Raw genomic sequence first — 27863 nt, 5'->3', positions numbered from 1 at the left:
CCCCCCTGCGCTCTCTTTTCCTCCCCCCTGCGCTCTCTTTTCCTCCCCCCTGCGCTCTCTTTTCCTCCCCCCTGCGCTCTCTTTTCCTCCCCCCTGCGCTCTCTTTTCCTCCCCCCTGCGCTCTCTTTTCCTCCCCCCTGCGCTCTCTTTTCCTCCCCCCTGCGCTCTCTTTTCCTCCCCCCTGCGCTCTCTTTTCCTCCCCCCTGCGCTCTCTTTTCCTCCCCCCTGCGCTCTCTTTTCCTCCCCCCTGCGCTCTCTTTTCCTCCCCCCTGCGCTCTCTTTTCCTCCCCCCTGCGCTCTCTTTTCCTCCCCCCTGCGCTCTCTTTTCCTCCCCCCTGCGCTCTCTTTTCCTCCCCCCTGCGCTCTCTTTTCCTCCCCCCTGCGCTCTCTTTTCCTCCCCCCTCGCGCTCTCTTTTCCTCCCCCCTCGCGCTCTCTTTTCCTCCCCCCTCGCGCTCTTTTCCTCCCCCCTCGCGCTCTCTTTTCCTCCCCCTCGCGCTCTCTTTTCCTCCCCCCTCGCGCTCTCTTTTCCTCCCCCCTCGCGCTCTCTTTTCCTCCCCCCTCGCGCTCTCTTTTCCTCCCCCCTCGCGCTCTCTTTTTTTCCTCCCCCCTCGCGCTCTTTTCCTCCCCCCTCGCGCTCTTTTCCTCCCCCCTCGCTCTCTTTTCCTCCCCCCTCGCTCGCTCTTTCCCCCCCCCGCTCGCTCTTTCCCCCCCCGCTCTCTCCTGGCATGGTCAGTACAGAAATCTCTCCATCGTGGAGGGGTGAGAGGGAGTAATAAACATGGAGTCCCTACTGTGTCTGTGTATTTATTTCTAATAAAGTATTTTTCTCTGTGTGGTCTTTTTTTTTTTTAACCCTTTATTGGAGATTCTTAATGGCCAGGTCAACCTTGGCCTGACATTTAGAATCTCGGGCTTTATACCAGCGGGTAAAACATAGCTGGTATTAACCCCTTATTACCCAGCGTGCCACCTGCCACCAGGGCCACTGGAAGAGTTGGATACAGCGCCAGAAGATGGCGCTTCTATAAAAGCGCCATTTTCTGGGGCGGCTGTGGACTGCAATTCGCAGCGGGGGGCCCAGAAAGTTTGGGCACCCTTCACTGCGGATTCCAATCCCCAGCTGCCTAGTTGTACCTGGCTGGACTCAAAAATTCGGCGAAGCCCATGTCATTTTTTTTTTTAATTATTTCATGAAATTCATGAAATAAAAAAAAAAAAAAAAAAAAGGGCTTCTCTATATTTTTGGTTCCCAGCCGGGTACAACTAGGCAGCTGGGGGTTGGGGGCAGCCCGTAGCTGCCTGTTGTACCTGGCTAGCATACAAAAATATGGCGAAGCCCACGTCATTTTCTTAAAAACGTTTTCAGGGAAAAACCTTTATAAAAAAAAAAAAAAAATGCTTCCCTGCATTTCTATTGCCAGTGAAAGTAACACCAAGCAGCGGGGGCTAGCAGCCAGTAGCTGCTTTGGTTACCCTTAGCAACAGAAAATGCAGCGGGAGCCCACAAACAATGTGATTTTTTTTTTTTTTTTTTTTTTTTTTTTTTTATTTTAATTAATTTTTTTTTTTAAAAAAACGGCATGGGCTTCGCCCATCGAGCACCAGAGCATTTTACTTCTCATTCATCCCAAGTAATCAGATGACTCCAGTGTCGGCCGATTACTTGTTCTGTGTCCCCCTACATCCATTGCAGCGTGTACGGGCTGTGAGGTCAGCGGAGTGGAGACAGTGACATGCTCTGCTCTGACACATAGTGTGCTGCATGTCACTATCTTTCTCCACTCTGGCACTTGTAGTGCAGGTGACCGGATGCTGCATGTCACGTTTTTGCCGCGATTTGGTGCCTTTTTTGCTGCGTTTTTGCTCACTGCGTTTTTAATCAGTGCACAATGCCATTAAAGATTGTTGATGAAAAAAATAAAAAAGGTCTGATGTCATTTCCTTATTCAAAATGTTCATTGTATGCAGGAGAGCAGACAGCAGCTGCAGAACTACAAGGCTCAGCATCCTCCATCCAGGACTGTATGCAGTTTTTTACCCAAAAAGAAAAAAAAAAATGACGCGGGCTTCGCCATATTTTTGTATGCTAGCCGGGTACAGCAGGCAGGTACGGGCTGCCCCCAACCCCCAGCTGCCTAGTTGTACTCGGCTGGGAACCAAAAATATAGAGAAGCCCTTTTTTTTTTTTTAATTATTTCATGAATTTCATGAAATAATTTAAAAAAAAAAATGACGTGAGCTTCGCCTAATTTTGGTGTCCAGCCGGGTACAACTAGGCAGCTGGGGATTGGAATCCACAGTGCAGGGTGCCCAAGCTTTCTGGGCACCCCCACTGCGAATTGCAGTCCGCAGCCACCCCAGAAAATGGCGCTTTCATAGAAGCGCCATCTTCTGGCGCTGTATCCAACTCTTCCAGCTGCCCTGATGCCGGGTGGCTAGCCGGGTAATAATGGAGTTAGGACTAGCTGTATATTATCAGCTAGCCCTAAGCCCGAAATTCATGGTGTCACGCCAATATTAGACATGGCCACCATGAATTTCTAGTAATGATAAGAAAAAAAGAAAAACACAACACACAGAAAAATATTTTTATTAGAAATAAAACACAACACAATTAGTGACTCCATCTTTATTGAAATAAACCCCCCTCCGCAGTAATCCTGGGTCAGGGTCCCGCGCCGTCCAATCCGGATCCAATATCATCTGATCGGTTTGCTGGAAGGAAGGCAAAGCGATCAGATGATGTGTCAGGATAAAGGATGTGAATCACATCATACATCAGCTGATTGTATAAAAGCCGATTATACAATCAGCAGATGCATCAGTGCAAAAAAAAAAAAAAATAAATAAATACTCACGTCTGTGCTGATGACCGGCAGCTCCTGGAGCGGAGTCTGATCCTGGCCCATCACTGCAGGAGCTGCCGGTAATCAGCTGATGAAGTCTCCTGACGGCAGGATCAGCTGATAGCCGGCCGGGCAAGAAAAAGCCGGCGAGACTACGATCAGCTGATGCGTCAGGTGACTGCATCAGGTGATCCACGGCCAGGTCCTGCAAGCTTCGTGCATGCACCGGGGAGACTGCACACAGCCGAAGCGGCGGTACCGAGACAGGGGCTGGAAGCAAGCATGGCACCCGGACCCTGCAGACAGGTGAGTATGACATACACACTCACATACACACTCACTCACACACTGTATATACACACACACACTGTATATACGCACACACACACTGTATATACGCGCACACACACTGTATATACGCGCACACACACTGTATATACACGCGCACACACTTTCTTCCCCTGGCTGTGCAGAGCTGCTGTATCTGTGATTTCTCTGAGTGCACATCCACTGGGAAGAGGCAGGGAGGAGGGTTTGGGTGGGAGCAGAGTGGGTGTATTAGACACAATGGGTGTGTTAGATAAGCCAGACACCGCCCTAAAGCCACAAAGAATTCTGGGACTTGTAGGAACTGAACACAGGAAGTCAGAGGAGAGATTAACCCCATCAGAGCTGGAGCCAGCAATGACCCTGTGCTGCTAGTGCACAATGAAAGGTAATTTTGCTGAAAAAACATAATAGATGTGTTGAGGGGCACATATTAGCAAGATTTATCAGAAAAAAAAAAAAACAGTTTTGGTAACTGGACAACTTCTTTAATGTGCTTCTGATTAGGTGATCATCTAAACCAAATCTTATTTTACGAGGGAAAGTATAAAAACACTGCTTTGGTCTTCACAATCCTTTTGCAATGGGACAAGCTGGATGGCAAAACAAGTGCTAGTAATATCCCAAAAGTTAAAGGAATTAAAAAATAACTTTTAACCATGCCAAAGGAGTTGAAAAGAAAAGTCTTGAGTGAGGAAAAGAAGGGCTCAATTCTTGGTTTACTAGCAGAAGGATACAATGAGCGTCATGTATCCTCCATCCTTAACATTTCTAAGAAGGCAATCCATTACAACAAGGTCAAGCAGCAGACATTAGGGATAACAAAGCTACAGACCGGCAGAGGATGAAAGTGACTCTCCACTGACCGGGATGACCGTCATCTTATTCAGATGTCACTCAGCAACCGCAGGATGACATCAAGTGACCTACAAAAGGAATGGTACATCGCAGCTAGGGTGAAGTGCACGTCAAAAACAGTTCGTAACTGGCTCCTAGAGGCAGGGCTCAAGTTATGTAAAGCTAGAAAAAAGCCATTTATCAATGAAAAGCAAAGGAGAGCCAGGCTGAAGTACAAACACCATAAGGATTGGACCATAGAGGACTGCAATAAGGTAATCTTCTCGGAGTCTAATTTTTAGATTTGCCCAACACCTGGTCATCTAATGGTTAGTCGGAGACCTGGAGAGGCGTACAACCTACGGTGTCTTGCACCCACTGTGAAATTTGGTGGAGGAACAGTGATGATCTGGGGATGCATCAGCAAGGCTGGAATTGGACAGATTAAACTGAGCGAAGGACGTATGAATCAAGCCGCATACAAGGTTATCCTGGAAAAAGAGTTGCTTCCTTCTGCTCAGGCAATGTTCCCCAACTCTGAGGACTGATTTTTTTTTTTTTTCCAGCAGGACAATGCTCCATGCCACACAGCTAGGTAAATCAATGTGTGGATGAAGGACCACCACATCAAAACCCTGTCATGGCCAGCCCAATCTCCAGACTTGAACCCTATTGAAAACCTCTGGAATGTAATCAAGAGGAAGATAGTCACAAGCCATCAAAGAAAGAAGAACTGCTTACATTTTTTGTACCAGGAGTGGCATAAGGTCACCCAAAAGCAGTGTGAAAGACTGGTGGAAAGCAGCCAAGACGCATGAAAGCGGTGATTACAAATCATGGTTATTCCACAAAATATTGATTTCTGAACTCTTCTGGAGTTAAAACATTATTAATATTGTAGTTTTTAAATGATTATGAACTTGTTTTCTTTGCATTATTTGAGGTCTGAAAGCAATGCATTGTTTTGTTATTTTGACCATTTTTCATTTTCAGAAAATACAAAATGTATTGCTTGGAAATTCGGAGACATGTTGTCAGTAGTTTTATAGAATAAAAGAACAATTTACATTTTACTCAAAAATATACCTATAAAGAGAAAAATCAGAAAAACTGACATTTTTGCAGTGGTCTTTTAATTTTTGCTAGAGCTGTATATACATATTCATCGTATGTGTGTGCGCAGCCACATGTATACCATTTGCATAGTTGCAGTCATGTGCCAACTAGACTCTTCTCCACTTTTAATTCCCCTCTGTTGAAAAAAGTTAGATAAGACTAGTTGGTACGTGACCGTAACTATACACCGGATACATGTGATCTCCCACCAACATGGGTAATAAAGTCAGTTGATCACACGCTGTCAGGATTTGGTAGTCCTATAGAGTGACTGCAGACTTTTCTTCTTAGTCTAGACAACCCCATTAACCCTGTTTGCCTACACAAATTGCTGTCATACAGAGGTGACATAATTACCACACGTCCGTTCTCCATATCTTTTGAGGGATGATGATTACTCTGCCTCTGCCCTTTTATCCTTGGCAGCCTCCTCCTATGATCCACTATCTATGGAGAAGAATTTTCTGTTGATATAATTTAAAGGCTTTTTCCACATTTTATTTTTTGTATTCCGTTGACTTTCTTCCACCCAGAGATAACAAAATCTTCCCTACTTACCCCTGTGCTGCTCCAGCGTGGCCTCTGTGCCACTGCCTCAGTCTTCGATAACATATTGGCAGTGGTGACGTTCTAATGCAGTCTGTGACCACTGATGGCCAATTACCAAGCTCTGTGCTCATGGCGATATACCATATTTTTCGGACCATAAGACGCACTTTTTTTCCCCCAAATGTTGGGGGAAAGTTGGGGGTGCGTCTTATGGTCTGACTATAGGGCTGCGGCCGGGAATGAGGGTGCTGCGGTGGAGCGGGTCATCGGGGGCACGAGCAGGCTGTAGCAGCCTGCCGTGACCACGTGGGCCCGCTCATTACATATGCATGCCCATCCTCCCGCCCATCTCTCAGCGCAGAAGCCGGCACTGACAGGTGGGCGGGAGGATGAGCGGGGACGTGCGCATAGTAAACAGCAAGCCCGCATGATCACCCCTGGCAATTACAGCCTGGAGTGATCATGTGCGGCTGTATTCACTGCTCCCCGCGTGTCATCATCAGCGCGGGGTGCAGTGAATCAGTGTACTCACTCGTCCCCGTGTGTGGAGCCGTCCCCCTGCAGCACGCGATGTCTTCCTGTCTGTGCCGGTCAGCTGATCTGTGCTGATCGGCACAGACAGGAAGACATCGCGTGCTGCAGGGGAACGGCTCCACACACACAGGTCAGCGTGCCAGAGAGGAAGATGATCGGTGCTTCAGGGAGTAAGGAACAGGTGAGTATAAACATTTATTTTTTTTCTCTGTGCTATAGGATACAGGCCATATACCAGGATGGTATATGAGCACGATGGGGACATATAGCAGGATGGGAGTATATGAGCAGGATGGATGGGGGGTATATGAACAGGATGGGGGGTATATGAACAGGATGGGGGGTATATGAACAGGATGGGGGGTATATGAACAGGATGGGGGGTATATGAGCAGGATAGGGGTATATGAGCAGGATGGATGGGGGAATATGAGCAGGATGGATGGGGGGTATATCAGTAGGATGAGGGAATATGAGCAGGATGCTGGTATATGAGCGGGATAGGGGTATATGAGCAGGATGGGGGTTTATAGCAGGATCATATACAAGGCAGGAGGATCATTACCAGGATGGGGTACCTTAGTAGAGAATTTGGGGACATTACCCCCATAACAGTGTCAGCAGCAGATCCTCGCCCCATAACAGTGTGTCATGACCACATTTTTTTGCTTAAAGTTTTATTTTCCTATTTTCCTTCTCTAAAACCAGGGTGCGTCTTATAGTCCGGTGCGTCTTATAGTCCGAAAAATATGGTAGACAGTACATGGCCACTCGGCCCACTTTAAGGTTCAAGTACAATTTTTTTTATTTTATTTTTTTCCTACATTAATGTCATATTTTTTAGTTTTCTGGTCTAATAATACTTAAAGAAGTAAGATAAATAGTTGCATTACAAGAATTAGAAATTTTCATTATGTGTTTTGTAAAATGGTATGGTTGGAACAATATTGATCTGTCATTTAAAAATTGTTTAGGCATCCCCTCCCCATGACACAGATTTAATTGAAACATTTTTAATATTATTAGTATATGTGACGTCCTGGGCAAGCCAGGGGTCACAGGTCATCACACCACCACACCCTACACCCCAGTTAGGAACACCTAAGCTAAACCAAAATCCTTGTTGCCTTCCTCCAGGGGCTGATGTTCACACCAGGGGGTGGGCCAAGCGGTTGGCTCCGCCCACCGAGGAGTTCACAGCCCTGGAGGCGGGAGAAACTGGCTGTTAAGAAAAGTTAGGGAAAGGAGGAGGAAGTGGAAGGAGGTGAAGTGGTAGAGGAGCAAAGGAGAAAACTGGAGAAAAGGAGTAAAAGTGAGAGTAGAAAAGCCTGAAGTAGGTCCAGCTGTGTGCAGGACAGAGTCAGCAAGGTCAGCAACAGCGGTGATTGTCCGGAGGGGTGACCGTTTGGAAGGACCGCGGACGGGTGGTGGCCCGGCGGTCTGGAGCAGTGTACAAAGGACAGTCAGCATCAGGGCAGGGGCCTCTCGGACCCCGGCAAGGCTAGGAGTCGCCATAATTTGCCAAATCAGTCAGTGAAAGGGACGTCTGTCTCCCAACAACCAAGTCCCGATTGAAGGCAACAGCCCAACCATTACAGTAGAGACACCGCCACCGCCAGGGCACCAGTTTCTAAGGGCCAGCGCCTGCGGGCAAAGAGTAGAGCTCCTACGGTCCAGCTTGAAGCCGGGGAGCGGGTTACCGGTGGGAACCCATCGAGACCATCAACAACATTAGGTGCAGGAAAAGGGACATCACCGTCACCTACTGGTGAAAGCAAGTGCAGCCGTCCGTGGGAACCGTCTTTCCAGCCGTGTGTTTTACCGAGAACTGTGTCAACGTCTCAGGCTGAGTGAGTACCACAGTGCCGCAAGGCACAGCGCTGCCCCCGCGTCCCTGCGCCTACCAAGCCCTGCATCTACCCACCTCAACACTGGGCCCCGGGATCACCAACCCCTACCCACGGAAGGGCAACACAACAACTTGCTGCTTCACACCATCACTCCCGGGATCCCCACACCGAGCAGCGGTGGTGCTAACAGATCACCACAACCGTGGGTGGCGTCACGGACAATAGACTATATCCCAAAACCCAATCCCCTTTCACTCACGGGCGAGAACCCCCGGGATCCGGCCCACCGCTCGAGCCACCACTGAGCAGCAGCAGCCGGACCCGAGCAGAGGGGTGAGCGCAGTGCTGACACCCTCCTCCCCGCCCGCGACATATACAGTACAGACCAAAATTTTGGACACACCTCATTCAAAGAGTTTTCTTTATTTTCATGACTGAAAATTGTAGATTCACATTGAAGGCATCAAAACTATGAATTAACACATGTGGAATGGAATACTTAACAAAAAAGTGTGAAAGAACTGAACATATGTCTTATATTCTAGGTTCTTCAAAGTAGCCACCTTTTGCTTTGGTTACTGTTTTACACACTCTTGGCATTCTCTTGATGAGCTTCAAGAGGTAGTCACCGGAAATGGTTTTCCAACAGTCTTGAAGGAGTTCCCAGAGATACTTAGCACTTGTTTGTCCTTTTGCCTTCCCTCTGCAGTCCAGCTCACCCCAAACGATCTCGATTGGGTTCAGGTCTGGCACAGATTTCCACTGGTCTGATGTCCATTTCTTGTGTTCTTTAGCCCAAACAAGTCTCTTCTGCTTGTTTCCTGCTCTTAGCAGTGGTTTCCTAGCAGCTATTTTACCATGAAGGTCTGCTGCACAAAGTCTCCTCTTAACAGTTGTTCTAGAGATGTGTCTGCTGCTAGAACTCTGTGTGGCATTGACCTGGTCTCTAATCTGAGCTGCTGTTAAACTTATCCTCCGCAGCAGAGATGACTCTTGGTCTTCCTTTCCTGGGGTGGTCCTCATGTGAGCCAGTTTCTTTGTAGCGTTTGATGGTTTTTGCCACTGCACAAGAATAATAAACAGACTTGCGTTCAGCTGGTTGGTTTATCTGTCCAAAACAGTCACAGGATCTCATGTGGCCCATTGAGAAAAATAATTGCCCACCCCTGGAGTACATTGATCAGTAAACTGATGCCAATACATTCCAGCTTCTCTGGTTCAGGTTACATTAGTGCTGCCTCTTTTTTGGGTGCAAAGTTATTAATTTATTGTAAACAGTGTTGTGTCTCACAATGGCAATCACGTCAGAAAGCAGACTGTAGACATAAGGCATCTGTCTGCTTGCAGCTTTCTTCTATAAATCTGTCATTTATATGGTCACTTAGACAGGTTTGTGGCATTTGGAGACACTTTCCTAATAATGGATTCCTGTAAAAAAGTTGTTATACTGCCCTCTGTTCAGAGGGCAGCCATGTTGAGTGTGGACTGTTATACCCTGATAAAATCATCGCAATGTATTTCAATTCTGTTTTTAATCTCTTTCTGCTAACAGGCTTATTAAATATAGGGAAAGAGGAGGCAACGCTTGAAGAGGTTCTGGCGTACCTTGATCACACATACTGTGGACAGATCTCTGTTGAAACAAGCCAGCTACAAAACTTAGAAGAACGGGAATGGTTTTCCAGAAGATTTGAAGAGTTAAATCAGGAAACCTTTTCAACAGAAGAGAAAAAACATTTGGCAAAACTAATGCTAGAATGCCAGGTAAATAATAATGTACACCTTAAGGGGATGCACTAATGCATGGAATTTACCAGCAATTTCACTTCTAGGCAGTGTTGCAATCAGGGCTGTATTTTGCCTTCGTGCTGCCCTAGGCACTTTAAGTGGTCGCGCCCCTTAGTGACAACGTAACACTATGAGTTTTCGCACACGACATCTGTTTAAGGCAGATCTACTCTGTAAAACACTTGAAAAAGTATCAATGAGAAACGAAGGGCACTAACCCTCCCCCCCCCCAATGGGGATCACCACAGGCACATCAAAACATAGCATGAGTATAAAATATTCCCACCACAACGTCCCCACTTATATACTGTGACTGTCACACTGCCACTAATAAACTACACACTGCCCTCCCTTATAAATTATACCCACCACACCTTCCTCAATTATGAAATATGATCTGCACATTGACCTCACATCATGTTGCCCCCTCCTCACAATGTCCCATGCATGCTGCCCCCTCCTCACAATGTCCCATGCATGCTGCCCCCTCCTCACAATGTCCCATGCATGCTGCCCCCTCCTCACAATGTCCCATGCATGCTGCCCCTCCTCACAATGTCCCATGCATGCTGCCCCCTCCTCCCAATGTCCCATGCATGCTTCCCCCTCCTCCCAATGTCCCATGCATGCTTCCCCCTCCTCACAATGTCCCATGCATGCTTCCCCCTTCTCACAATGTCCCATGCATGCTGCCCCCTCCTCCCAATGTCCCATGCATGCTTCCCCCTCCTCCCAATGTCCCATGCATGCTTCCCCCTCCTCACAATGTCCCATGCATGCTTCCCCCTTCTCACAATGTCCCATGCATGCTGCCCCCTTCTCACAATGTCCCATGCATGCTGCTCCCTCCTCACAATGTCCCATGCATACTGCCCCCTCCTCACAATGTCCCATGCATGCTGCCCCCTCCTCACAATGTCCCATGCATGCTGCCCCCTCCTCAGTGTCCCATGCATGCTGCCCCCTCCTCACAATGTCCCATGCATGCTGCCCTCCCCTCACAATGTCCCATGCATGCTGCTCCCTCCTCACAATGTCCCATGCATGCTGCCCTCCCCTCACAATGTCCCATGCATGCTGCTCCCTCCTCACAGTGTCCTATGCATGCTGCTCCCTCCTCACAGTGTCCTATGCATGCTTCCCCCTCCTCACAGTGTCCCATGCATGCTTCCCCCTCCTCACAATGTCCCATGCATGCTGCCCCTCTCCATGAGCTCCTAATGCTGCCTTCCTCTTTTCCATAATGACACCTCCATGCTGCCCCATTCATCATACTAAGACCACCACACTAACGCTTATGCTGAGACACCCCCCCCCACACACACACACACTACCCCACTTTTGATATTGACTCCCCTACATTGCTCCACTCCATACTGAGCCCACATATGCTGCCCCTTCTCCATAATGAGCTCCCAATGCTGCCCCCCCTCTCATTCTGAGTCCTTACACTCCCCCCATCGATTTTGTCATTGCACTATCCCTCAACCCTTGTCCTCTGTCTCTAGCATTGGCCCCTCTCTCCCATTCCCCCAGCAGCAGCCTCCCCCGCCTTCAGCAGCAGCCTCACCCCCAGCATCAGCCTCTCTTCCCCAGCCCCCCCAGCACCAACCTTTCTCCCTCCAGCGTCCCCCAGCATCAGCCTCTCTCCTCTCAGCCTTCCCCAGCATCAGCCTCTCTCCTCCCAGCCTCCCCCAGCATCAGCCTCCCTCAGCATCAGCCTCCCTCCTCCCAGCATCAGCCTCCCTCTTCCCAGCTTCCCCCAGCATCAGCCTCTTTCCTCCCAGCTTCCCCCAGCATCAGCCTCCCTCAGCATCAGCCTCCCTCCTCCCAGCCTCCCCCAGCATCAGCCTCAGCCTCCCCCAGCATCAGCCTCCCCCAGCATCAGACTCTCTCCTCCCAGCCTCCCCCAGTATCAGCTTCTCTTCCCCCAAGTCTCCCCCAATATCAGCCTCTCTCCCCCCACCACATGCGCAGATCTCCAGTCTGCATTAGAGAGACCCCCACGCTCCTTATGAATCTTCAGCTCTGCAAGCACTTACCTGCTCCAGGGCCCACTGTCATCTTCCTGGCTCACGTGAGTATCCTCTTCTGACACCGGCTTCCATCGCGGCGTCCTCTGCGGCTTCCTGCTGTGAGCTCTGCATGTGAAATCCACACCGCATTGGACGCAGCACAGAGGAAGGAGCTGATTGGCGCGCCTGTGACCCCGGAAGTGCAGACGCCGGCAGTTCCGGGGTCAATCAGCTCTCTGTGCCCGGCCGCCGCAATTTGTCTGCATTTGCGTCTTAATTGATGCGGATACAAATAAATGGAGGTGCGCCTCTCCCCCCTCCCCCCTCCGAAAATACAGCGGATTTAATGGATATGTGAAAATAAAATTTTTTTTTTTTTTACTGCTAGAAGGTGCCGCCCCCCACATCCTGCCGCCCCAGTAAATACGGCCCTGGTTGCAATCTATTTAAAGGGAACCTGTCAGGTCACCTATGCTTCCAACCCAGCAGCACTCCTATCTGTATGTCTAAATACCCTACCTAACGAGGCCTGTGTAAGGCTATTCACTTAACGGAATGGTTAAAAAAAAAGATATATAAGCGCCACTTTTTCTTTACTAATTAGGGCCTTGACTAGTTGATAGGGCGTTAGTTTCCCAGACTAGTTGGCCCTCTTTCCATGTTGTCACACCACTGTGTGTGTGATATTATTTCCACAAGCCGGCGCATCGTCAACTTCTGGAAATCTTGCGCTTAGCTCATTTCAGCAGTGTCCGTGAGTTTCTCAAGCCGGGTGTAGTTGACCTGGCTTCAGAATGGCACACGGCACGTGGTCAGAAGTTTAGAAGATGTTCTTCCAACATGTGCAGTGCGCCTCTCTGAAGCTGAGACGCATACACCAGGCTTCAGGGGTTTAATGTGAGTGAGCAAAACTGCGCGCAAGATTTCCAGGAGCTAGAAGTGATGCCAGCTTATGGAAATCATGTTATGACACCCCTGTGGGCGTGATAACATCGAAAAAGGGCCCACTAGTCTGGAAAACTAACAGCCCATCGACTAGTCAATGCTGCATAGTTGGAGGGTAAAAGTGGAGAACCCCCTTTAAGTGAGCCTAACTTTTTGGCAGCTTGGTTTAAAATGTGCCATGTTGATGTAAATTTTTGATGCAAAAAAAAATAGAATGAAGAAAGCCAGCTAAGGCTATGTGCGCACGTGCGCAGAAATTTCTGCAGTGATTTGAACAGCACACGTGCACTTCAAATCGCTGCAGAAAGAGTCCGAAATGAAAAAAAAAAAGCCGATTCCATGCGCTCTGAGTGCAGCCCCTCCCATAGACAGAGCGGGGCCTGCAGGCAGAGCGCAGGAAAGAAGTGACATGTCACTTCTTAGAACGCGCGCTTCAGGTAGCAGCCGAAGCGCTGCGCTCTAATACGCCACGTGCGCAAGCCTCCTGCATAATCTTCATAGATTATGCTGGGGACGCAGGACGCATGCAGTTACGCTGCGGTGCAGATCGTAGCGTAACTGCATGAAATACGCACACGTGCGCACATAGCCGAAGAATTGGTATACATTTTTGTAAAAATGTGGCAAATTTGTTATCTGGCTTGAGACCCTGTGATAAATTTGGCACATCTAGTCAAATTCTAAAGTGGCTAGATTAAATTCAGTATTAATCTGGCCAAGTGGTATCATTTATTGCATTAATGATGAACGTGGTGCAACTTTTTAGTCCTAGTATTACACTTACTGATGTTAAATAAGAGTGGGACACCAATGTGTCAAATGGGGCCTGTCAATTCTGCTCTTTATTTTTGTGCAAATTGCACCTTTTTAAATATAATGCATCCAAAAAACAACTACTGGTAGGGAACTTAAATTGACAACACTGTCCCCATTTGGACTCACAATGTATTTAAAACGCTATGGAATTAATAGCAGTATATAAATGAATAAATATTATATTATTAGTAAAGAATACTCTTCCCAATAATAGCAGAGAGCTGGAAATTAATGTCTCTAATGTTGCACGTTAATGATGATGATTTTTTTTTTTTTTCTTTCTTTTCTCCAATTCAGACTTTTTATGCTTTGTCAAAAATGATAGTGGCATAAATGTATTTGTTCCATACCTTTTCTAAGACCACCTATGACATGTCTGAGTATGCAACTCTTTTCAAGTTTTATGTAAAACTAAATATATGGTACTTCTCACCAAAAGGTTAACGACACCCCCTTTTCTTGTAATTTTGCTACTAAAACATGGTGTAATAAATTATGTAAAATATTGATAAATTTGGTATGGGCTTTTACAAGGAAATATCGTAAATTGCACATAATTTGGGGTATCAATGTTCCCCATTGTCTTTGGACACTGTTTATTTATACATGTCTTTTACACAGGAATTTGATCATTTTTTGGCTACCAAATTTTCAACTGTAAAACGATATGGCGGAGAAGGCGCAGAAAGTATGATGGGTTTCTTCCACGAGATGTTAAAAACCTGTTCCTTCAGTGGTGTCACAGATGTGATTATAGGAATGCCACACAGAGGGAGACTAAACCTTCTCACTGGACTTCTGCAATTTCCACCAGAGGTAACAGACAGATATAGAGCATAATCTAAAGCAATACTCGTAACACAAAACCCCTATCTCATCGACTGCAGTTTGCTTTAGGACTCCTTCACACATCCATGTTTCCAGTACGTGTGGTGACAGTTTTCACACGGATCCTCATTAAAATCTATGGTGATCTTCACACCACCTTGTTTTCAACAAACCGTGTCAATGTGAACAACACATATTTGTGAGATCCACTTGGAGTCATATCCATTTTTAACTGGCAGCACAGGCCCATACGAGTCAATGGGTCTGTGAAAAACACGCACAGCACACGGATTACATTCATGTGCAGTAAATGTTTAACATTGCAAAAATAGGAGAAAATTTTTCATTTTATTCTTCCTTTAACCATACCAGATGATACACACGTACACACAGGGGGACAAAACAGACCATGCTACATGTTTTTTCTTTTTTTAAAAGGACGTGTAAAAGAGGCCTTAAAAATCCAAACTGAGTGTCACGGGGTCCTTCTCCCATATCACACAATCAACAGAGCGAGAGATGATTGAACAATCCAAAGCCTATTTATTCCATGCAATCCAGAATGTCGATCAAATAATCCACCATACAGAGGGTAAAATAGTCCAGACACATGGATATATTCCAGTAAGCGATACATGTCCAGGTCTCTCTGGGGAGCCTCAGCTTCTGCCACAGAGGATGAAGCTTCCTGATTTTCTCTTGATGTTTCCAACAGACTAATCCCCCAGGTAAACAGTTGGTTTGGTTAGATTCCAGGACCCCATCCCCCAGACATGGGGACAGAAACTCTGTAGGGGGTGAGTCCCAGTATTTGGAGAGCTGGGGAGTAAACAATGGACAATCTCACAGAAAGCCAAAGAAGCCTGAAGCTTTTAGTCAATTCCTCACAAAAGGGAACTGTCACCTTTTTGATTTTCATAAAGCAAATGGTAACTGAGCTAAATTAATTAACCTGCAGTCAAGACATGAAATACACAGAATGAGTGGAGCAAGGCTCCGAAACTATGAATGTACACAAAATGATACACACACCCCACATAAGACACCATCACACTGAGTTTTACTCGTCCTCCATGGGTCTATTGCTGAGTCCCTACCATTGCTCACATTGTGTGGTATTGTTTGCAGTTCATAAACGACTGGGAGCTGCACCTTTTAAATTTTAGAGAATTCGTCTGCACCAGTGTCCACATAGGGATAGAAAACCATTCTTCCTTCACAATACGCATACATTGAAGAGGATACTTAGACCAAAGATGGCCTTTATCAAACCCTGTCAGTGATCTAGTATGTTTAGGGGAGGTCTGTCCTCTGATCCGCAGAACTAAGCACAATAAAAATTACCTTAGGATGTGATGTGTGAGACATATACTGTGAGCATTTTTTCCAGCATGTTCTGGGATCTGTGCAGTCTATTATGAGGCGAATTGGCCAGATTAAAAATTGCAATATTTTTTTAATATAGAAAATATATTAAAGAAAATAACTTTCCCTTTAAATAAAGTTTTCTTCAGCGCTCTATTGGGAGACCCAGACGATTGGGGTATAGCTACTGCCCTCCGGAGGCCACACAAAGCACTACACTAAAAAGTGCAAGGCCCCTCCCCTTCTGGCTATACCCCCCCGTGGTATCACGGGTACTCCAGTTTTCAAGCTTTGTGCGAAGGAGGTCAGACATTCCATGCATAGCTCCACAGATTTTAGTCAGCAGTAGCTGCTGACTATTTCGGATGGAAGAAAAGAGGGCCCATATAGGGCTCCCAGCATGCTCCCTTCTCACCCGTGGATGGTGTTGTAAGGTTGAGGTACCTATTGCTGGTACAGGGGCTGGAGCCCCACATGCTGTTTTCCTTCCACATCCCCTTGTAGGGCTCTGTGGAAGTGGGATCCTGCCGGCCTCAAAGCTCTGACGCCGGGCTCCATCCACAGACCCATAGAACCTGGTGGATGCCGAGCAGGAGTACCATCAGGGACATGGCCCTGCATCATACAGGTACTCTGTGTCCCCGGCAGGCACAGACACACTCCGGGCTGGCTGGGTGTTGTAGTGCGCCGGGGACAGTAACGCTAGAGCTAGTGTTCCTACAGTTTAACTGGGGGACTTTTTTCTGTGTGTGGGAACGCAGCGCCGACCCCCGCTGGACCGGCGGCGCTGCTGTGACTTTTAGTTCGCTGGGGACACGCCGACCGCGCTTTTACGGCGGTGGCGTTTATAAATCTAGTCCCCGGCTTTTGCGGCCTAGGACGCCGGCAGCTCCGATTCGTTCCCGCCCCCACCCTGTCAATCAGGGTAGGGGAGAGACGCTGTTTCACGGCAGCGACGAGGGCTGGAGCCTGATTTACATGCTCCAGCCCTCTCACTAGGCACAGAGGGAAGCAGGCTTCCCGCTCTTAGCCAGGAACGCCCAGGGCCCGCCCCCCCTCCTCTCTCAGGACGCCGGCAGCCATTACATGCATGTCTGGCTGGAGGAAGGACGCAAGGCTCTGGGAGACCTGGACTAGGGGGCTTTGGAGATCACACACCCGCTCTTAAGCGGGCGGTAAGCGGCATTTCAGCTGGCCCCTCTAGTGCCTCAGTGTATGTTAGTGTACTGTGTCACTGGACATATATATATATTTCCTTATTGCTTGCACTGTGAGGTCGCTTCCTGGCTGTATACCCAGATCGCTCTGAGGAGGCAGCAACATGTCATCCACAAAACGCAAGGCTGCCAAGGCTAGGGCTGTGTACACTGCGTGTGCTGCATATGGGGCTGCTCTACCAGCAGGCTCCAAGGACCCCCATTGTGTGCAATGCTCAGACCCGGTGCTGCTTCGCCAGCCGGAGTCCGGAGGGGTAGTGACCCAGGCTGAGACGCCTGTAAGTCCTGCCCCGGTGTCAGGGACAGACTTTGCAGTTTTTGCTGATAATATGTCTGTGACTATGGCAAAAATCCTTGAAACTTTGCAATCCATGCCTGGGGCTCAGTCTATGGACACGGCGAGGTCTCTGTCCTCTAATCCCCCTCAGTTGGATTTAATCCAGACTGCAAGGGGGTCCCCGGCTTCACAGGCTGAGTATTATGACTCAGATGATAGCCCCAGCCACCCTAAGCGAGCTCGCTGGGAAAGACCCTCAACGTCATCACACTGCTCAGGGTCTCAGCGCAATCAGTCTCCCTGTGATGCGTCTGATGAGAGTGATCAGGAGTCTTATCCTGGAACCCCTCTCAATCTGGATACCCCGGATGGGGACGCCATGGTAAACGATCTTATCTCAGCCATCAATAGACTGTTAGATATTTCTCCCCCAGCCCCTTCAGCAGAGGAGGCAGCTGCAGAGCAGGAGAAGTTTCGTTTCCTTTATCCCAAGCGTAAATTAAATGCTTTCTTGGATCACTCTGACTTCAGAGAGTCAATCCAGAAACACGACGCTCATCCAGAAAGGCGTTTCTCTAAACGTTCTAAGGATACACGTTTTCCTTTCCCCCCTGATGTGGTCAAGCGCTGGACCCAGTGTCCAAAAGTTGACCCCCCGATTTCCAAACTTGCAGCTAGATCCATAGTTGCAGTGGAGGATGGCGCTTCACTTAAGGATGCCAATGACAGACAGATGGACCTCTGGTTAAAATCTGTCTATGAAGCTATCGGCGCGTCGTTTGCTCCAGCATTCGCAGCCGTATGGGCACTCCAAGCTATTTCAGCTGGTTTAGCAAAAGTGGATGCTATCTTACATCCAGCGGTGCCGCAAGTGGCGTCCCTTACCTCGCAGATGTCCGCGTTTGCGTCTTACGCTATCAATGCGGTCCTAGAATCTACCAGCCGCACCTCAATGGCGTCCGCCAATTCGGTAGTTTTGCGCAGAGCCTTGTGGTTAAAGGACTGGAAAGCAGATGCTGGTTCCAAAAAATGTTTAACCAGCCTGCCTTTATCTAGAGATAGACTGTTTGGCGAACCATTGGCTGACATCATTAAACAGTCCAAGGGTAAAGACTCTTCTTTACCCCAGCCCAGAACAAGCAAACCTCAGCAGAAAAAGTGGCAGCAGAGGTTTCAGTCCTTTCGAGGTTCGGGCAAGACACAATTCTCCTCGTCCAAAGGGACTCAGAGGACGCAAAGAAGCTCAGATTCCTGGCGGGCTCACGCGCGCCCCAAGAAAGCAAATGGAGGAACCGCTTCCAAAGCGGCTACCTCATGACTTCCAGCTCCCCCCCTCCGCATCTCCGGTCGGGGGCAGGCTCTCCCGCTTTTCCGTCATTTGGATGTCACAGGTCAAAGACCGGTGGGTGACAGACATTTTGTCTCGCGGGTACAGAATCGAGTTCAGTTCTCGTCCTCCAGCTCGGTTCTTCAGAACCTCCCCACATCCAGACCGAGCAGATGCCCTGCTGCAGGCGGTGGACTCCCTAAGAGCGGAAGGAGTAGTGGTCCCTGTACCGCCTCAGGAACAAGGGCGAGGGTTTTACTCCAATCTCTTTGTGGTTCCAAAAAAGGACGGCTCGTTCCGTCCTGTTCTGGATCTAAAGCTGCTCAACAAACATGTGCACGCCAGGCGGTTCCGGATGGAAACCCTCCGCTCTGTCGTGGCCTCAATGTCTCAAGGAGACTTCCTTGCCTCAATAGACATCAAAGATGCTTATCTCCACGTGCCAATTGCTACAGAACATCAACGTTTTCTACGTTTTGTGATAGGAAACGAACATCTTCAGTTCGTAGCTCTGCCATTCGGTCTGGCGACAGCCCCACGGGTTTTCACCAAGGTCATGGCGGCAGTGGTAGCGGTCTTGCACTCTCAGGGACACTCGGTGATCCCTTACCTAGACGATCTACTTGTCAAGGCACCCTCTCAAGAGGCATGCCAACTCAGTCTACATGCTACACTGGAGACTCTACAGACGTTCGGATGGATCATCAACTTTCCAAAGTCGAATCTGTCTCCGACACAGTCACTAACGTATCTTGGCATGGAGTTCCATACTCGAGCAGCGAGAGTGAAGCTTCCGCTGAACAAGCAGCGGTCACTACAGACAGGGGTGCAATCCCTCCTTCAGGGCCAGTCGCACCCCTTACGGCGCCTCATGCACTTCCTCGGGAAGATGGTGGCAGCCATGGAAGCAGTTCCCTTTGCGCAGTTTCATCTGCGTCCACTTCAATGGGACATTCTCCGCCAATGGGACGGGAAGTCAACGTCCCTGGACAGGAAAGTCTCTCTTTCCCAGACGGCCAAGGACTCTCTACAATGGTGGCTCCTTCCCACCTCATTGTCTCAGGGAAGATCCTTCCTGCCCCCATCCTGGGCAGTGGTCACGACAGATGCGAGTCTGTCAGGGTGGGGAGCAGTGTTTCTCCACCACAGGGCTCAGGGGATGTGGACTCCGCAGGAGTCCACCCTTCAGATCAATGTTCTGGAAATCAGAGCAGTGTATCTTGCCCTACTAGCCTTCCAGCAGTGGCTGGAAGGAAGGCAGATCCGAATTCAGTCGGACAACTCCACAGCGGTGGCATACATCAACCACCAAGGGGGGACACGCAGTCGGCAAGCCTTCCAGGAAGTCCGGCGGATTCTGATGTGGGTGGAAGCCACGGCCTCCACCATATCCGCAGTTCACATCCCCGGCGTAGAAAACTGGGAAGCAGACTTCCTCAGTCGCCAGGGCATGGACGCAGGGGAATGGTCCCTTCACCCGGACGTGTTTCAGGAAATCTGTCGCCGATGGGGAGTGCCGGACGTCGACCTAATGGCGTCCCGGCACAACAACAAGGTCCCGGCATTCATGGCGAGGTCGCGCGATCAAAGAGCTCTGGCGGCAGACGCATTGGTTCAAGATTGGTCGCAGTTCCGGCTCCCATACGTCTTTCCACCTCTGGCACTCTTGCCCAGAGTGTTACGCAAGATCAGATCCGATTGCAGCCGCGTCATACTCGTCGCCCCAGACTGGCCGAGGAGATCGTGGTATCCGGATCTGTGGCATCTCACGGTCGGTCGACCGTGGTCACTGCCAGACCGACCAGACTTACTGTCCCAAGGGCCGTTTTTCCATCAGAATTCTGCGGCCCTGAACCTGACTGTGTGGCCATTGAGTCCTGGATCCTAGCGTCTGCAGGATTATCTCAAGGAGTCGTAGCCACAATGAGACAAGCTAGGAAGTCAACGTCTGCTAAGATCTACCACAGGACGTGGAAGATTTTCTTATCTTGGTGCTCTGCACAGAGAGTATCCCCTTGGCCATTTGCATTGCCCACCTTTCTTTCCTTCCTGCAATCGGGGTTGGAAAAGGGCTTGTCGCTCAGTTCCCTTAAAGGGCAAGTCTCGGCACTGTCTGTGTTTTTTCAGAAGCGTCTAGCACGTCTTCCTAAGGTGCGCACGTTCCTACAGGGGGTCTGTCATATTGTGCCCCCGTACAAGCGGCCGTTAGATCCATGGGATCTGAACAGAGTACTTGTTGCTCTGCAAAAGCCGCCCTTCGAGCCTCTAAAGAACGTTTCCTTTTCTCGCCTGTCACAGAAAGTGGCGTTTCTTGTCGCGATCACATCGCTTCGGCGAGTGTCTGAGCTGGCAGCTTTGTCATCCAAGGCTCCTTTCCTGGTGTTCCACCAGGACAAGGTAGTGCTGCGCCCCATTACGGAGTTTCTCCCTAAGGTCGTATCCTCGTTTCATCTTAATCAGGATATATCCTTGCCTTCCTTTTACCCTCATCCGGTTCACCGGTATGAAAAGGACTTACGTTTGCTAGATCTGGTGAGAGCACTCAGAATCTACATTTCCCGAACGGCGCCCATACGCCGTTCCGATGCACTTTTTGTCCTTGTCGCTGGTCCGCGCAAGGGGTTGCAGGCTTCTAAAGCCACCCTGGCTCGATGGATCAAAGAACCAATTCTAGAGGCCTACCGCTCTGCGGGGCTTCCGGTTCCTTCAGGGCTAAAAGCCCACTCAACCAGAGCTGTGGGTGCGTCCTGGGCATTACGACACCAGGCTTCGGCTCAACAGGTGTGCCAGGCAGCAACCTGGTCCAGTCTGCACACTTTCACCAAGCATTATCAGGTGCATACCTATGCTTCGGCGGATGCCAGCTTAGGTAGAAGAGTCCTGCAGGCGGCAGTGACATCCCCGTAGGGGAGGGCTGTTTTTTTGCAGCTCTAACATGAGGTATTTCTTTACCCACCCAGGGACAGCTTTTGGACGTCCCAATCGTCTGGGTCTCCCAATAGAGCGCTGAAGAAGAAGGGAATTTTGTTACTTACCGTAAATTCCTTTTCTTCTAGCTCTTATTGGGAGACCCAGCACCCGCCCTGTTGTCCTTCGGGATTTTTTTGTTGTTTGCGGGTACACATGTTGTTCATGTTGAACGGTTTTTCAGTTCTCCGATGTTTCTCGGAGTTAATTTGTTTAAACCAGTTATTGGCTTCCTCCTTCTTGCTTTGGCACTAAAACTGGAGTACCCGTGATACCACGGGGGGGTATAGCCAGAAGGGGAGGGGCCTTGCACTTTTTAGTGTAGTGCTTTGTGTGGCCTCCGGAGGGCAGTAGCTATACCCCAATCGTCTGGGTCTCCCAATAAGAGCTAGAAGAAAAGGAATTTACGGTAAGTAACAAAATTCCCTTCTTTAAGAGTATCTGTTAGCACGTTTTTGCTACCTCATTTGACAGCAGCATAATGTAGGCAAGGAGAGTCTGAATCGAATGGTGTATCACATAGATTACTGGGTGCAGCTGTTCTGACAGAATCAAAAAAGTTAGATTCTGGAACACAGCAGTGCCTGCCCACGCCAGGCTCTCAATCGGGATTGACACCTCACAATCCATGCACAATCAGAGGAGGGTGGAGTGTCAGACTACCCTGTACATGAGTATCTAGTCCTGTAATGGTAATCACAGGGTAATAAACCCTTAAGTTTATGGAAACAATTGCACATACACTGATAAGAGCTTACATAGCAAAAACCTGTTGACCGATTTAAATAATAGTTCCTTGAGTGACCACACATTTCTTTTAGGCCACATGCACACATTGAGTATTTGGTGAGTTTTTACCTCAGTATTTGTAGCCAAAACCAGGAGTGGGTAATAAATGCAGAATTGGTGCTTGTGGTTCTATTGTACTTTTCTTCCGATTGTTCCACTCCTGGTTTTGTCTTACACATACTGAGGGGAAAAAACTGCCCAAACACTCATCGTTTGCATGTGTTTTTAAGATTGCTAGATGCTGATAAATATTTATCCAGGTAAATTATCAGCTGATATTTAGTCATCCAGGGTTATGTACTGATACTGCTACATTACATAGAGGATTTTCTGTTTAATTTGTCATAACCTGTGCATCAGAGTGTAGGACCAGAACTTAGTTTTTATATACAGAGGCTAATGGGAGTATGTATTAAAAAGGTTGTCCAGGTTAAGGAAAAGCTCCTCCTCGATAGTAATAGAAAACAATTGGATAACCTCCTTTCCAGTGCTGTCCGCCATGCTCCCTGGTGTACGGAGACCTTTGTAGTCGTCTTGTGAAGTGTACAGACTGTGCTGCGTGCATCCGATGTAAATATTATACAGGTGGAGAGCACTGGAGGCAAACTCTGGAACAGAGGAGACCAAGTCTAATTATTCTACCAGTGTCATTGACTGTGGTAGGATTTTACTTAACTTGGACTATCCATTTAATAGTGGTGCATAAATATGGTAGTGAGAAGAAGATTCCATCTCATTTTCATTGGTTGCTATAGATAACTTTTGCTTCTTACTTTTGCAACAATTTTGATACATATCTGTTATTTATTTTTTTTTTATTACCTTTTACTTGTAGCTGATGTTTCGTAAAATGCGAGGCTTAAGTGAGTTCCCTGAAAACTCCCCAGCCATAGGCGACGTCCTTTCCCATTTGACTTCCTCCGTCGATTTGGATTTTGGATCAGATAAGACTCTTCACGTCACAATGTTGCCCAATCCTTCACACTTGGAAGCAATTAACCCTGTCGCTGTGGGCAAAACTCGTGCAAGGCAACAGTCTTTGTCAGATGGAGACTACTCATCAGATAGCTCTGCACAACCTGGTGACAAGGTTATATGTCTTCAGGTAAATAGTTGGATTTAAGATGTAGATGTGTGAATGATGTATCTGTAATATACAAATAACGCAGTGACTCTGATTCACGTTTATATCATATCACAATATTAAGCAATAATCATGTCTTTTCCTTTTTGACATTTAAATATTTTAAGTGATTTTTTTGTTAAGCATTGTCAGGATAGAAACTGGTTTAGTTACATTTTTGTAAATGTCAACACAAACTAGAATTAATGGGTTATTGTCAAAAAAAGGTTTCAGAACTAGCCTCTTCAGAAGCCCTTAGGCTAGGTTCACATTTCCGTTGTTTTGAATCAGTCACAATCCGCCGTCTGATAAACAACGCAATCCGTTTGTCAGATTCCATTGTTTCCCATAGACTTATTTGAGCGTCGGATTGTGACTGATGCTCTTGCGTTGCATCCTTCGCCCGACTGATCAGTCGTGGAACGACTGACCGTCGGGCGGCAGGAATGCAGAGTGTAACGTTTTTTTTGAGTAGCGGAATCCTTAGGCTTTCGCTGCACATGCTCTCTCTCAGCGGCCGAACGATCAGCTGATCGCCCGGCAGCCGCCTTCTGTGAGCGATCAGCTGATTTCCCAGCGGCCGGCTGCTGTGAGCAATCAGCTGATCTCCCGGGGGCCGGCTGCTGTGAGCGATCAGCTGATCTCCCGGGGGCCGGCTGCTGTGAGCGATCAGCTGATCTCCCGGGGGCCGGCTGCTGTGAGCGATCAGCTGATCTCCCGGGGGCCGGCTGCTGTGAGCGATCAGCTGATCTCCCGGGGGCCGGCTGCTGTGAGCGATCAGCTGATCTCCCGGGGGCCGGCTGCTGTGAGCGATCAGCTGATCTCCCGGGGGCCGGCTGCTGTGAGCGATCAGCTGATCTCCCGGGGGCCGGCTGCTGTGAGCGATCAGCTGATCTCCCGGCGGCCGGCTGCTGTGAGCGATCAGCTGATCGCTCTCAAAAGCCGGCTATTGTGAACGATCAGCTGATGGTTCTCTCGCTCTCGTTTTACAACGGAATCCGCTTTAATTCCAGTAATTTCATCTTTTGTACAACGCATCAGTCACAAGCATCAAGCAACGCATGTGACTGATGCAAAACCACGGAAATGTGAACCTAGCCTTAATGAATAGAGCGGAGGTTGAGCATACACACCTCTGCTTCATTTTAGGTGTATGAGACTGCTGAAAATAGCTGAGCTCTGTACTCCGCTTTCCCTAGCAGTCTAATAAACATTGAGCATAGTATAGGTCGAGCATGCACACCTGCAGCTTCATTTAAGAATGGGCTCTGCAGAACCCCTTAACGAGTAGAGCGGAGGTCGAGTTTGCACACGTCATCTTTATTTTAAGCGTATGAGATTCCTGAAAATAGCAGAGCTCTGTACTCCACTTTCCCTGGCAGTTTATTAGACAATGAGTGTAGTATAAGGCCGAGCATGTGTGGCTTATTTTAGGAATGGGCTTTGCAGATCCCATTCTAAGAATCTCATGTTGATTGACAGCTGTCTCAGCCTATTGCAGGGTGGAGCTGGCTGTCGATCAACATGACATCAGCAGTGACCTTCTATCGACAGAGTGGAGAAGGAAGTGTTCTGTCAATGTGACGTAACAGGAATCGGGAAAATTGCTTGCAGCAGCGGTCCGCAATTGTTGTGAGCCAGGTGAGATCTTCGCAGGGCAGCACAGTCGGGTAGTTGGCAACTGCCTGACAATAAGTGCAAAGCACCATAGGAAAAACAAAGTCCTGAGTAACCTCTTTTCAAGCCTTCTTTCTGTCAAAGCCATCAATCCCATAAGTAATTTATTCTAGTAAATTTCTTAATATGTGAATAGCCGTGATGATCTACCCTAAGCAGTCAGGTAGTATATTTCTGTTTTCATGTTATGTTATGAATATTTATTGAATTTTATTCATTTGCTTGAAAGTACAGTTAATCTACTCGTATTCATTATCTTCTTTTTTAGGTTCATGGAGATGCTGCTTTTTCTGGTCAGGGCATTGTGCCTGAAACTTTTACAATTTCAAACCTTCCTCATTATCGAGTCGGGGGAAGCATTCATTTAATTGTAAATAATCAATTAGGATATACCACGCCTTCAGATCGTGGTAGATCATCATTGTATTGCAGTGATGTTGGTAAGTGTCTTACCCTTCAAAATAGTGTAAAATATATAGATTTTGCCTTTGGATTAAACTTTTTCTAAATCAAAATACACACTTGTTGCATGTACGTCAGTGAGATTTGCTGGTCCATGTCAGTGGGCTGGTATAACCTTTGCGTTACCACACAATTCCTCAATTTCGCCCGTCTAATCTGATTGAATGTAAATCCACATGACTCTGCAATCTTGAGTCAACTTTTCCAAATCTTGCAAGTTAGAGATCCCAGCACAGTGTCAGTAGAACCCTGTTTTATCCAGACATGAAAAATGCTTATGTATTTTGTATGCTTCCAAAGTCCGCACTCAGTACTGTATTCGATATGCTATAACCATGCTACAATAATAATTTCCTAATTTCTTACAATGTAGGTAAAATTGTTGGGTGTGCAGTAATTCACGTCAATGGAGACTGTCCAGAAGAAGTTGTGCGAGCAACACAATTAGCAGTGGAATATCAAAGACTATTTAGAAAGGATGTGATTGTAGATTTATTGTGCTATCGGCAGTGGGGCCATAATGAGCTAGATGAGCCCTTCTTTACTAATCCTGGGATGTACAAAATTATCCGGTGAGTTCACGTTTTATTATACTTGCCAAGTTAATGTAAACGGAGTAAGGTCCTGTTCATATCATAGCTGCAAAATACTTTCTGTATATATACAGCCATATGAAACCACATGTAGGTGTAAACCAGTCGCAAACACTCTTGAGATGCAACTGATCCATAGAAGTGTATTCTGAATGTAGTTGGTAAATACTGTGTATATAGTATATTTAGGTGATTCTACCGTGAGGAAAATAAGTATTTGAGACACTGCCAATTTTGCAAGTTTTCCATCCTACAAAGAATAGAGAGGTCTATAATTTTTATCGTAGGTACACTTCATCTGTGACAGATTTAAAAAAAAAAAAAAATATATATATATATATATATATATATATATAGGCAAAGAAAGTGAAGAGATCCAGGCAAATAAACCTATTAGGGATGTACCTGTCACAACTCCTAATCACGCAGCAGAAATGGTGGCCGCCGCAGCCCCGGGTATGTAGAAATCAGTGCCAAAGTAGAGAAACCGGGTGTATGCTGCACTGTCACCAGAAGGTCCAGATGTTGATTATTTAAAAGGTTTTTTTGTTATTCAGGTTAACGCGTTTCAGAGAACTCCGTCTCCTTCATCTGGACACTCAAGAAAAAATCTTATTAGTTTACATTCATATCTATGTCCAAACTATTTAGGATATATTTTATATATTAGACATTCTATACACTATATATTATATTTTGATAATTTGAGACCACTTTACAAGTTTTCACCAGATTTTTGCATCTGAGCATATTAATATCTACTTACTGTAGCAAAACTTTCCTTTTTGAGGTTTTAATTTTTTTATCGTTGTTCAGTATTACATATTCTGAAAATTTCATATAGGTGTGAACAATTCTGAGTTTTTCTATTTCTTTATTGATTTCCAATACTGCAGCCCCTCCTTATCTGATATGGCTGTATATGCTTTTATATTCACGTAATTGTGACATGATGTATGGGCACTGACAGGTTATCATAGCAGCTGGAGGTCTGTCACAGCCTGAACTCTAAAGGAGACAGATTTACTTTTTATACTGCAATACTAAGGTAGGATAGTATGTGATCAAGCATTTGCTGGTTCAAATCCCATGGTACGACTGAAAAAACAAATTAAAAATATTTTTTAAAAAAATGATTTAAATATGGAAATTTATCTGACCCCTTTTTTCCACATTAAAAAATTAAGGCCACTCTATCAAAATATAAAATAAATTAACCCGCCACTTTAAAAAAAAAATAAAAAAAAAAAATGTATGCAAGTTTGATTACTCCATAATTGTACCCTACTGGAAAAATAACGTTTTCAACATTTTATTACATTTTATGGTAAAATGAATGATATAAAGCAAAACTGCAACTTATCCTGCAAAAAAGATAAGACATCTTTATGGCTTTGTCGACAGATTCATAAAACAAATTACAATATATCTCTTGGAAAGAAGTTGCAAAAAAAATTGCTTAGTCCTAAAAGGGTTAAACCATCTCCCCCCCCCCTCCCCCGTTTCTGTATAAAGTTCATTATGCCATTTAAAGTGCCTTGCGAAAGTATTCGGTTCCCTTGAATTTTTCAACCTTTTCCTACATTTCAGGCTTCAAACATAAAGATAAAAATT

At 47.1% G+C, this 27863-nt stretch overlaps 1 protein-coding gene across 1 annotated transcript in view; it reads left to right on the top strand.

Moving 5' to 3' along the window:
* Positions 1-27863, top strand: part of DHTKD1 (dehydrogenase E1 and transketolase domain containing 1) — an 85345-nt gene that overhangs the window by 14487 nt on the left and 42995 nt on the right. The window contains exons 3-7 of the mRNA XM_075345272.1: positions 9613-9824; positions 14246-14440; positions 23230-23499; positions 25463-25634; positions 26030-26228. Of these exons, the coding sequence (XP_075201387.1) occupies positions 9613-9824; positions 14246-14440; positions 23230-23499; positions 25463-25634; positions 26030-26228 (1048 nt within the window). The remainder of the gene's footprint in view (positions 1-9612; positions 9825-14245; positions 14441-23229; positions 23500-25462; positions 25635-26029; positions 26229-27863) is intronic.

The sequence above is a fragment of the Anomaloglossus baeobatrachus genome, chromosome 4 (genome assembly GCF_048569485.1).
Source record: "Anomaloglossus baeobatrachus isolate aAnoBae1 chromosome 4, aAnoBae1.hap1, whole genome shotgun sequence".
Taxonomy (NCBI): domain Eukaryota; kingdom Metazoa; phylum Chordata; class Amphibia; order Anura; family Aromobatidae; genus Anomaloglossus; species Anomaloglossus baeobatrachus.
The sequence above is the reverse complement of the archived record's forward strand: the minus strand, read 5'-3'. Positions and strand labels throughout refer to the sequence as shown.